Source organism: Anomaloglossus baeobatrachus, chromosome 12 (genome assembly GCF_048569485.1).
Source record: "Anomaloglossus baeobatrachus isolate aAnoBae1 chromosome 12, aAnoBae1.hap1, whole genome shotgun sequence".
NCBI lineage: Eukaryota > Metazoa > Chordata > Amphibia > Anura > Aromobatidae > Anomaloglossus > Anomaloglossus baeobatrachus.
In genome coordinates, this window is record NC_134364.1 from 1,010,479 (window position 1) to 1,022,592 (window position 12,114).

At 53.5% G+C, this 12,114-nt stretch overlaps 1 protein-coding gene across 1 annotated transcript in view; it reads right to left on the bottom strand.

Moving 5' to 3' along the window:
- Positions 1-1,820: 1,820 nt before the first annotated feature.
- COQ6 (coenzyme Q6, monooxygenase) overlaps positions 1,821-12,114 on the bottom strand; it is a 209,823-nt gene continuing 199,529 nt past the window's right edge. Inside the window, exons 12-13 of the mRNA XM_075330717.1 lie at positions 2,435-2,601; positions 1,821-1,948 (exon numbers count right to left, since the gene is read on the bottom strand). Of these exons, the coding sequence (XP_075186832.1) occupies positions 1,919-1,948; positions 2,435-2,601 (197 nt within the window). The 3' untranslated portion in view covers positions 1,821-1,918. The remainder of the gene's footprint in view (positions 1,949-2,434; positions 2,602-12,114) is intronic.

Consider the following 12,114-nt stretch of genomic DNA (forward strand, 5'->3'; position numbering starts at 1 on the left):
TAATAGTTACCGTGAAGCGGTTGGTGGCAGCGAGTTGTGCCAAGGATTATTGTGGGGAGGCCAGTGAGATTCGGGGAGGTTTTATATATTCCGCCCGCGGAGGTCGGGGGAATATATACCCTACTCTCACCGGGGACCCTTCAATAATCGGCATAAGTAGTATAGCGGCCTCCTTGCTTATTGTCGGGCAATTCCATAATTGGCCTGACTATAAGAGGGGCGCTAGAGAGCGCGTCACGTGCTCTGTCTGTCGGTCGGGAGGTATAAAGGAGGGGTGACCCCCCACTTGTTACCCCCCGATTGTGACGTACTGGTAGCCAGCGCGGGGGATTTCTGAGTGACCCCCCCCGGTGGTTCGTGACAAATGGGTGCATTTTTTTTTTTGTTATGCGCATACGCATGTCATACGCATGTCATACGCATGTCACACGGATACTTGGTGAAAAAAATCTACAGACTCGCATGTCATACGGATGCTAGGTGAGAAAAAAAACCCGCAGACCATACGCATGACACTCATCCCACTTGTCTGGGCGAGTATTGCAAGTGGGACAGAGCCCTTAGACTGGGTCTCTCCAGCCTGAGAATACATCACCACCTGTCAGCTTTATCTTGGCTGGGTATGACAATTGGGAGGACTGCACAACATTTTTTAAAATTTATTTAAATAATTAAAAAAAAAAAACAAAGCAGCCGCATACGGTTCCTCTTAGGCCGGAGTCCAGTCACACTTGCGTGGGAATTGCACTAGTCTCGCATCGGTATCACGCGGCACGGCCGCACTCTCTCCTGACAGGAGCGGGTCGGCTCCATGTATTTCTATACAGCTGCACGCTTGTGTCTGGAGAGCGTCAGGCCGTACAGGTGATGCGATGCGAGACTCGTGCGAGTGTGACTCTGACCTCACGGTGCACTCACAAGAACCGTATGACTCGCAAGAGTATTGGATTGTATCACATGGCAGCCGCACACTCTCCGGACAAGAGTGTGCAGCTGCATTGAAATACATGCAGATGCACGCTTCTGTCAGCAGAGTGTGCGGCTGTGCCGGGTGATGCAAAGCGAGACTCGTGCAAGTGTGTGACTCCGGCCTTATTTTGATACACAGCCAGGATAAAGCCTGATAGCTGGGGGCTGCAGCCGCGGGCTCTATTTGTGCTGGTATCAGAATACGGGACACTGCGCTGATTGTTTTATTTATTTTTATACCACGATACCCACAGACAATTGCACTGCTTTCCCCGCCCACCGGCCATCCTGCCGCCTGTGATTGGTTGCAGTCAGTTGCCACTCAGGGTGGGGGGCATGTCTAACTGAAACCAATTACTCATGCCGGTGTGCGGGGAAAGCAGTGAATATTCAATATGGGTTTATTTCGGCTCCGGAAGTGAAAGCGTGAAGGGAAGGAGTGTGCCGCCATAATGGAGGTTTAGTGAGTACACAGTGCGTGTTCCTACCCTATACCTTCTACCAAACTTTTTAGTCTCCGGATTCTGGTTCCCCTCCACTGCCACACAGCTCAACCCCGGCCCCTCCACTGCCACACAGCTCAGCCCCGGCTCCTCAATTGCCGCACAGCTCAGCCCTGGCTCCTCCATTGCCGCACAGTTCAGCCCCGGCCCCTCCACTGCCGCACAGCTCAGCCCCGGCCCCTCCACTGCCGCACAGCTCAGCCCCAGCCCCTCCACTGCCGCACAGCTCAGCCCTGGCCCCTCCACTGCCGCACAGCTCAGCCCTGGCCCCTCCACTGCCGTACAGCTCAGCCCCGGCCCCTCCACTGCCGCACACCTCAGCACCTCTAATACATGATAGACAATCCGTTCTGGGCACAGATAATTTACTTTATTTTCTTTTATTGATAATTAAAAAATTATTTTAACAAAGTTCCGTAAATCAGGCTCCGGGGCTCATGGGACGGTCATTTACTAGCAAACGCCATGATCTGCTCCTGTAAATAACAGGGAAAAGGATTGATTAGTCCTGGCCCATGCCGCGGATAGAAAGCCCATGCCTGACCACACAAACGCCATCGTTCTGCAATGATGACATGCCGTGTGGAGCGCCGGACACATTCACTAGCAGAGAAATCTCCCCGCAGTGCACACTGATCCACTCCTCTACATGCGGCTGCATTGGATCCTTCTCCCCATAATAGTGACCTGAAGGCCACGTTCAGTATTTCTGTGACTTTTTTATCTTAGTATTTCTAAGCCACAACCTATTCTACTTTTCCTCCGACTGTTCCACTCCTGGTTTTGGCTACAAATACTGAGCAGATACTGAGCGTGGCCTTAGTGGCAGGGAGTGCCGATGCCCAGTACAGGTGCTCTTCTGGCAGCAGTCTTGCTCTTGGAGGCTGACAATGGACAGGTGACATTAGATGTCATTTGTGTGGCCAAACATGGCACTAAGTTCAGCACAAAAGACAACAAACCTTTAGTGGCGGCAGCGCATTTGTAGCTTGAAGGCCAAATGTTCGGAGTAGCACAAGCGGTGGTTGCTTTGTGTTGTATAACCTCTTAAGCAGGTCAATAGTGGCCATCAGAGGCAGGATTTGCCTTTGGCGTTCAGTCTCATAAGCCAGCAAGTGCCTTGTGGATCCTAGGAAATAAAACAAGGTGAATCGAGGACTCCAGTCTCCTGGATACAAGAGTGCAGCCTTCTTCTGGCCCATAACACAGGAAGTGCAAGTATACGGTATATGCAGTGCGTACGAAGGGGGAGCAGGCGTATGTAGCTACACATGGACGAGGGGCAAGAGGGAGTATGTAGTTACACAGGGACGAGGGGCAAGAGGGAGTATGTAGTTACACATGGACGAGAGGCAAGAGGGAGTATGTAGTTACACATGGACGAGGGGCAAGAGGGAGTATGTAGTTACACATGGACGAGGGGCAAGAGGGAGTATGTAGTTACACATGGACGAGGGCCGAGAGGGAGTATGCAGGTACACATGGACGAGGGGCAAGAGGGAGTATGCAGGTACACATGGACGAGGGGCAAGAGGGAGTATGCAGGTACACATGGACGAGGGGCAAGAGGGAGTATGTAGCTACACATGGACGAGGGGCAATTGGGAGTATGCAGGTTCACATGGACGAGGGGCAAGAGGGAGTATGCAGGTTCACATGGACGAGGGGCAAGAGGGAGTATGCAGGTTCACATGGACGAGGGGCAAGAGGGAGTATGCAGGTTCACATGGACAAGGGACGAGAGGGCGTATGTAGCTACACATTGACGGGGGCCAAGCAGGTGTATGTAGCTACACATGGACGAGGGGCGAGAGGGAGTATGCAGGTACACATGGACGAGGGGCAAGATGGCGTATGCAGGTACACATGGACGGGGGCCGAGCGGGCGTATGTAGCTACATATAGACGAGGGGCGAGAGGGAGTATGCAGGTACACATGGACGAGGGGCAAGAGGGAGTATGCAGGTACATATGGATGGGGACGAGAAGGCGTATGTAGCTACACATGGACGAGGGAAAAGAGGGAGTATGCAGGTACACATGGGCGAGGCGCAAGAGGGAGTATGCAGGTACACATGGACGAGGGGCAAGAGGGAGTATGCAGGTACATATGGATGGGGACGAGAAGGCATATGTAGCTACACATGGACGGGGGACGAGAGGGAGTATGAAGCTACACATGGACGGGGATGAGCGAGCCTATGTAGCTACACATGGACAGGAGACGAGCGGGCGCATGTAGCTACACATGGAAGAGGGGCGAAAGGGAGTATGCAGCTACACATGGATAAGGGGCGAGAGAGAGTATGTAGCTACACATGGACGAGGGGCAAGAGGGCGTATGTAGCTACACATGGACGAGGGGCAAGAGGGAGTATGCAGCTACACATGGACGAGGGGCGAGAGGGAGTATGCAGGTACACATGGACGAGGGGCAAGAGGGAGTATGTAGTTACACATGGACGAGGGGCAAGAGGGAGTATGCAGGTACACATGGACGAGGGGCAAGAGGGAGTATGCAGGTTCACATGGATGAGGGGCGAGAGGGAGTATGCAGCTACACATGGATAAGGGGCGAGAGGGCGTATGCAGCTACACATGGACAGGGGACGAGAGGGAGTATGCAAGTACACATGGACGAGGGGCAAGAGGGAGTATGTAGCTACACACGGATGAAGGGCGAGAGGGCGTATGCAGCTACACATGGATGAAGGGCGAGAGGGCGTATGGAGCTACACATGGATGAAGGGCGAGAGGGCGTATGGAGCTACACATGGACAGGGGATGGCTGGGGTATGTAGCTACACATGGATGAGGGCCGAGAGGGAGTATGCAGGTACACATGGATGAGGGCCCAGAGGGAGTATGCAGCTACACATGGATGAGGGCCCAGAGGGAGTATGCAGCTACACATGGACGGGGACGAGAGGGCATATGTAGCTACACATGGACGAGTGGCAAGAGGGAGTATGCAGGTTCATGTGGACGATGGGCAAGAGGGCATATGTATCTACACATGGACGGGGGACGAGAGGGAGTATGAAGCTACACATGGACGGGGATGAGCGAGCCTATGTAGCTACACATGGACAGGAGACGAGCGGGCAGATGTAGCTACACATGGAAGAGGGGCGAAAGGGAGTATGCAGCTACACATGGATAAGGGGCGAGAGGGAGTATGGAGCTACACATCGATGAAGGGCGAGAGGGCGTATGGAGCTACACATGGACGAGGGGCAATTGGGAGTATGCAGGTTCACATGGACGAGGGGCAAGAGGGAGTATGCAGGTTCACATGGACGAGGGGCAAGAGGGAGTATGCAGGTTCACATGGACAAGGGACGAGAGGGCGTATGTAGCTACACATTGACGGGGGTCAAGCAGGTGTATGTAGCTACACATGGACGAGGGGCGAGAGGGAGTATGCAGGTACACATGGACGAGGGGCAAGAGGGCGTATGCAGGTACACATGGACAGGGGCCGAGCTGGCGTATGTAGCTACATATAGACGAGGGGCGAGAGGGAGTATGCAGGTACACATGGACGAGGGGCAAGAGGGAGTATGCAGGTACACATGGACGAGGGGCAAGAGGGAGTATGTAGTTACATATGGATGGGGACGAGAAGGCGTATGTAGCTACACATGGACGGGGGACGAGAGGGAGTATGAAGCTACACATGGACGGGGATGAGCGAGCCTATGTAGCTACACATGGACAGGAGACTAGCGGGCACATGTAGCTACACATGGAAGAGGGGCGAAAGGGAGTATGCAGCTACACATGGATAAGGGGCGAGAGAGAGTATGTAGCTACACATGGACGAGGGGCAAGAGGGCGTATGTAGCTACACATGGACGAGGGGCAAGAGGGAGTATGCAGCTACACATGGACGAGGGGCAAGAGGGAGTATGTAGTTACACATGGACGAGGTGCAAGAGGGAGTATGCAGGTACACATGGACGAGGGGCAAGAGGGAGTATGCAGGTACACATGGACGAGGGAAAAGAGGGAGTATGCAGGTTCACATGGATGAGGGGCGAGAGGGAGTATTCAGCTACACATGGATAAGGGGCGAGAGGGCGTATGCAGCTACACATGGACGGGGGACGAGAGGGAGTATGCAAGTACACATGGACGAGGGGCAAGAGGGAGTATGTAGCTACACACGGATGAAGGGCGAGAGGGCGTATGGAGCTACACATGGATGAAGGGCGAGAGGGCGTATGGAGCTACACATGGATGAAGGGCGAGAGGGCGTATGGAGCTACACATGGATGAAGGGCGAGAGGGCGTATGGAGCTACACATGGATGAAGGGCGAGAGGGCGTATGGAGCTACACATGGACAGGGGATGGCTGGGGTATGTAGCTACACATGGATGAGGGCCGAGAGGGAGTATGCAGGTACACATGGATGAGGGCCCAGAGGGAGTATGCAGCTACACATGGACGAGGGGCAAGAGGGAGTATGCAGGTACATATGGACGGGGACGAGAGGGCGTATGTAGCTACACATGGACGAGTGGCAAGAGGGAGTATGCAGGTTCATGTGGACGATGGGCAAGAGGGCATATGTATCTACACATGGACGGGGGACGAGAGGGAGTATGCAGCTACACATGGATAAGGGGCGAGAGGGAGTATGCAGGTACACATGGACGTGGGGCAAGAGGGAGTATGCAGGTACACATGGACGAGGGGCAAGAGGGAGTATGCAGGTACACATGGACGAGGGGCAAGAGGGAGTATGCAGGTACACATGGACGAGGGGCAAGAGGGAGTATGCAGGTACATATGGACGGGGACGAGAAGGCGTATGTAGCTACACATGGACGGGGGACGAGAGGGAGTATGAAGCTACACATGGACGGGGATGAGCGAGCCTATGTAGCTACACATGGACAGGAGACTAGCGGGCGCATGTAGCTACACATGGAAGAGGGGCGAAAGGGAGTATGCAGCTACACAGGGATAAGGGGCGAGAGAGAGTATGTAGCTACACATGGACGAGGGGCAAGAGGGCGTATGTAGCTACACATGGACGAGGGGAAAGAGGGCGTATGTAGCTACACATGGACGAGGGGCAAGAGGGAGTATGCAGCTACAAATGGACGGGGGCCGAGCGGGCGTATGTAGCTACACATGGACGAGGGGCGAGAGGGAGTATGCAGGTACACATGGAAGAGGGGCAAGAGGGAGTATGCAGCTACACATGGACGAGGGGCAAGAGGGAGAATGTAGTTACACATGGACGAGGGGCAAGAGGGAGTATGCAGGTACACATGGACGAGGGGCAAGAGGGAGTATGCAGCTACACATGGACGAGGGGCAAGAGGGAGTATGCAGGTACTCATGGACGAGGGGCAAGAGGGAGTATGTAGCTACACATGGACGAGGGGCAAGAGGGAGTATGCAGCTACACATGGACGGGGGCCGAGCGGGCGTATGTAGCTACACATGGACGAGGGGCAAGAGGGAGTATGCAGGTACACATGGACGAGAGCAAGAGGGAATATGCAGGTACACATGGACGAGGGGCAAGAGGGAGTATGCAGGTTCACATGGATGAGGGGCGAGAGGGAGTATGCAGCTACACATGGATAAGGGGCGAGAGGGCGTATGCAGCTACACATGGACGGGGGACGAGAGGGAGTATGTAGCTACACACAGATGAAGGGCGAGAGGGCGTATGCAGCTACACATGGATGAAGGGCGAGAGGGCGTATGGAGCTACACATGGATGAAGGGCGAGAGGGCGTATGGAGCTACACATGGACAGGGGATGGCTGGGGTATGTAGCTACACATGGATGAGGGCCGAGAGGGAGTATGCAGGTACACATGGATGAGGGCCCAGAGGGAGTATGCAGCTACACATGGACGAGGGGCAAGAGGGAGTATGCAGGTACACATGGACGGGGACGAGAGGGCGTATGTAGCTACACATGGACGAGTGGCAAGAGGGAGTATGCAGGTTCATGTGGACGATGGGCAAGAGGGCATATGTATCTACACATGGACGGGGGACGAGAGGGAGTATGCAGCTACACATGGATAAGGGGCGAGAGGGAGTATGCAGGTACACATGGACGTGGGGCAAGAGGGAGTATGCAGGTACACATGGGCGAGGGGCAAGAGGGAGTATGCAGGTACACATGGACGAGGGGCAAGAGGGAGTATGCAGGTACACATGGACGAGGGACAAGAGGGAGTATGCAGGTACATATGGACGGGGACGAGAAGGCGTATGTAGCTACACATGGACGGGGACGAGAGGGAGTATGAAGCTACACATGGACGGGGATGAGCGAGCCTATGTAGCTACACATGGACAGGAGACTAGCGGGCGCATGTAGCTACACATGGAAGAGGGGCGAAAGGGAGTATGCAGCTACACAGGGATAAGGGGCGAGAGAGAGTATGTAGCTACACATGGACGAGGGGCAAGAGGGCGTATGTAGCTACACATGGACGAGGGGAAAGAGGGCGTATGTAGCTACACATGGACGAGGGGCAAGAGGGAGTATGCAGCTACAAATGGACGGGGGCCGAGCGGGCGTATGTAGCTACACATGGACGAGGGGCGAGAGGGAGTATGCAGGTACACATGGAAGAGGGGCAAGAGGGAGTATGCAGCTACACATGGACGAGGGGCAAGAGGGAGTATGCAGGTACACATGGACGAGGGGCAAGAGGGAGTATGCAGCTACACATGGACGAGGGGAAAGAGGGAGTATGCAGGTACTCATGGACGAGGGGCAAGAGGGAGTATGCAGCTACACATGGACGGGGGCCGAGCGGGCGTATGTAGCTACACATGGACGAGGGGCAAGAGGGAGTATGCAGGTACACATGGACGAGAGCAAGAGGGAGTATGCAGGTACACATGGACGAGGGGCAAGAGGGAGTATGCAGGTACACATGGACGAGGGACAAGAGGGAGTATGCAGGTACATATGGACGGGGACGAGAAGGCGTATGTAGCTACACATGGACGGGGGACGAGAGGGAGTATGAAGCTACACATGGACGGGGATGAGCGAGCCTATGTAGCTACACATGGACAGGAGACTAGCGGGCGCATGTAGCTACACATGGAAGAGGGGCGAAAGGGAGTATGCAGCTACACAGGGATAAGGGGCGAGAGAGAGTATGTAGCTACACATGGACGAGGGGCAAGAGGGCGTATGTAGCTACACATGGACGAGGGGAAAGAGGGCGTATGTAGCTACACATGGACGAGGGGCAAGAGGGAGTATGCAGCTACAAATGGACGGGGGCCGAGCGGGCGTATGTAGCTACACATGGACGAGGGGCGAGAGGGAGTATGCAGCTACACATGGACGAGGGGCAAGAGGGAGTATGCAGGTACACATGGACGAGGGGCAAGAGGGAGTATGCAGCTACACATGGACGAGGGGAAAGAGGGAGTATGCAGGTACTCATGGACGAGGGGCAAGAGGGAGTATGTAGCTACACATGGACGAGGGGCAAGAGGGAGTATGCAGCTACACATGGACGGGGGCCGAGCGGGCGTATGTAGCTACACATGGACGAGGGGCAAGAGGGAGTATGCAGGTACACATGGACGAGAGCAAGAGGGAGTATGCAGGTACACATGGACGAGGGGCAAGAGGGAGTATGCAGGTTCACATGGATGAGGGGCGAGAGGGAGTATGCAGCTACACATGGATAAGGGGCGAGAGGGCGTATGCAGCTACACATGGACGGGGGACGAGAGGGAGTATGTAGCTACACACAGATGAAGGGCGAGAGGGCGTATGCAGCTACACATGGATGAAGGGCGAGAAGGCGTATGGAGCTACACATGGATGAAGGGCGAGAGGGCGTATGGAGCTACACATGGATGAAGGGCGAGAGGGCGTATGGAGCTACACATGGACAGGGGATGGCTGGGGTATGTAGCTACACATGGATGAGGGCCGAGAGGGAGTATGCAGGTACACATGGATGAGGGCCCAGAGGGAGTATGCAGCTACACATGGACGAGGGGCAAGAGGGAGTATGCAGGTACACATGGACGGGGACGAGAGGGCGTATGTAGCTACACATGGACGAGTGGCAAGAGGGAGTATGCAGGTTCATGTGGACGATGGGCAAGAGGGCATATGTATCTACACATGGACGGGGAACGAGAGGGAGTATGCAGCTACACATGGATAAGGGGCGAGAGGGAGTATGCAGGTACACATGGACGAGGGGCAAGAGGGAGTATGCAGCTACACATGGACGAGGGGCAAGAGGGAGTATGCAGGTACACATGGACGAGGGGCAAGAGGGAGTATGCAGGTTTACATGGACGGGGACGAGAGGGCGTATGTAGCTAAACATTGCCGAGGGGCAAGAGGGAGTATGCAGGTACACATGGACGAGGGGCAAGAGGGAGTATGCAGGTACACATGGACGGGGGCCGAACGGGCGTATGTAGCTACACATGGACGGGGGGGCGAGAGGGAGTATGCAGGTACACATGGACAGGGGGGCGAGAGGGAGTATGCAGCTACACATGGACGGGGGATGAGCGGGCGTATGTAGCTACACATGGACGAGGGGACGAGTGGGTGTACGTAGCAACACATGGACGTGGGAAGGGTGGGTGTATGTAGCTACACATGGACGAGGGGGTGTACGTAGCTACACATGGACGGGGGGACGAGTGGGTGTACGTAGCAACACATGGACGGGGGAAGGGTGGGTGTACGTAGCAACATATGGACGGGAGAAGGGTGGGTGTACGTAGCTATACATGGACGGGGGGATGAGTGGGCGTATGTAGCGACACATTGACAGGGACGAGTGGGTGTACGTAGTGACACATGGACGGGGGGACGAGTGGGTGTACGTAGGGACACATGGACGGGGGGGGGGGCGAGTGGGTGTATGTAGCTATACATGGACGGGGGTGGGGGGGCAGTGGGTGTACGTAGCGACACATGGACGGTGGGGGAGGAGGGGGCGAGTGGGTGTATGTAGCTATACATGGCCGGGGGGGGGGGGGGGGGGCGACGAGTGGGTGTACGTAGCGACACATGGACGGGGGGGACGACGAGTGGGTGTACGTAGCGACACATGGACGGGGGGGACGACGAGTGGGTGTACGTAGCGACACATGGACGGGGGGGGGATGAGTGGGTGTACGCAGTGACACATGGACGGGGAGGGAGGGGACGAGTGGTTGTACGTAGCAACACATGGATGGGGGGGGATGAGTGGGTGTACGCAGTGACACATGGACGGGGGGGGACGAGTGAGTGTACGTAGCGACACATGGATGGGGGACGAGCTACCCCTGCGGCAACACCACAAGTTAACTAGAGTAAAATGCTGCAGTTGGAGGAACAGCAGTAGTCTGTGTCATAAAAAAAATACTATATATCTATATCTCAATCTATATATATCCATACACACAATCAGGTATTTTTTAGGTTTTAAAATTTTTCATTTCAAATCACCTCCTTTAAAAACTTGCACTCTTCCTATTGTCAAGTCTGCTAATGTCTGATGAGAATATATGATGTAGCCCATACGATAAACACTATGAAATAAATATGGCAGAATTACCACTTTGAAAATTGCAGCAAAAACAGCATTTCACTACGTTTGAAAAGTCGGGTACAAGGTTTATGGACAGACTGTCTCCGCTAGGAGGATGGACTGCGCTGAAACGCGCGCTGGGGACGGAGCACCATTATACCTCCTGGTTCTGGACGCTGCGTGCAGCTGTTTGTTGGCGTCACTCGGCCTTTCTGCCGGATATTCTATTGTTACGCCATCTTCCACTACAGGATTGCTCCATTTACCTGCGATGTCTCGGTGCCATCTACTGGCCATATATATGTACTGCTGCTTTTTATATATTACTAGTCTTCATCTCTATATCTCAGTCTTTTGCACCTTTCTTCTTGTTTCTTCTCATATATTTTGCACTGACTAGCGACATTTCTTTATGGTTATACCCATTCCCGCTGATCATTTTATGATTTTTATTAACTAGATGTACTACCCGGGATAGTAACTGTTTGTCTCTCTCTATAAGTCTCTCTCCAGAAATCATATTACCTCACCCATAAACTTCTTTTACTAAGAATGTCCTTCGTCGCCTATAGCAACCAATTACAGTTCAATGTAGGCAAGTTTTTTGGTGAATAACTGTAAAGCGCATGCAAAATTTCATGATTGTAAATGCGACGGTACAGATTCCTTTAGCGTACACACACACACACACACAACTTTATATATTAGATTTATGGCCACTGTTTTGATTTTTTTCTCCACCAGTGTTATTACTTTTTGGACTTAATATACAGCTATATTCAAATTTTTATTTCAAGTACAGTGTCAATAGCTATATTTATTGATGAGTAAAAAGCTCCAGTCGGAGGAACGTATAATTAAATATATATGACCACATATTTTTTATGTTTTAAAATTTAACATTTCAAAATCACCTCCTTTAAAAAATAAAAACACCAGAAACGCAGTGTTCCGACCCTGAACAATACAAGAATACAATGCCAGAAACGCAGCGTCACAACCCTCAACAGTACAAGAATGCAACGCCAGAAACGCAGCGTCACAACCCTCAACAGTACAAGAATACAACGCCAGAAACACAGCGTC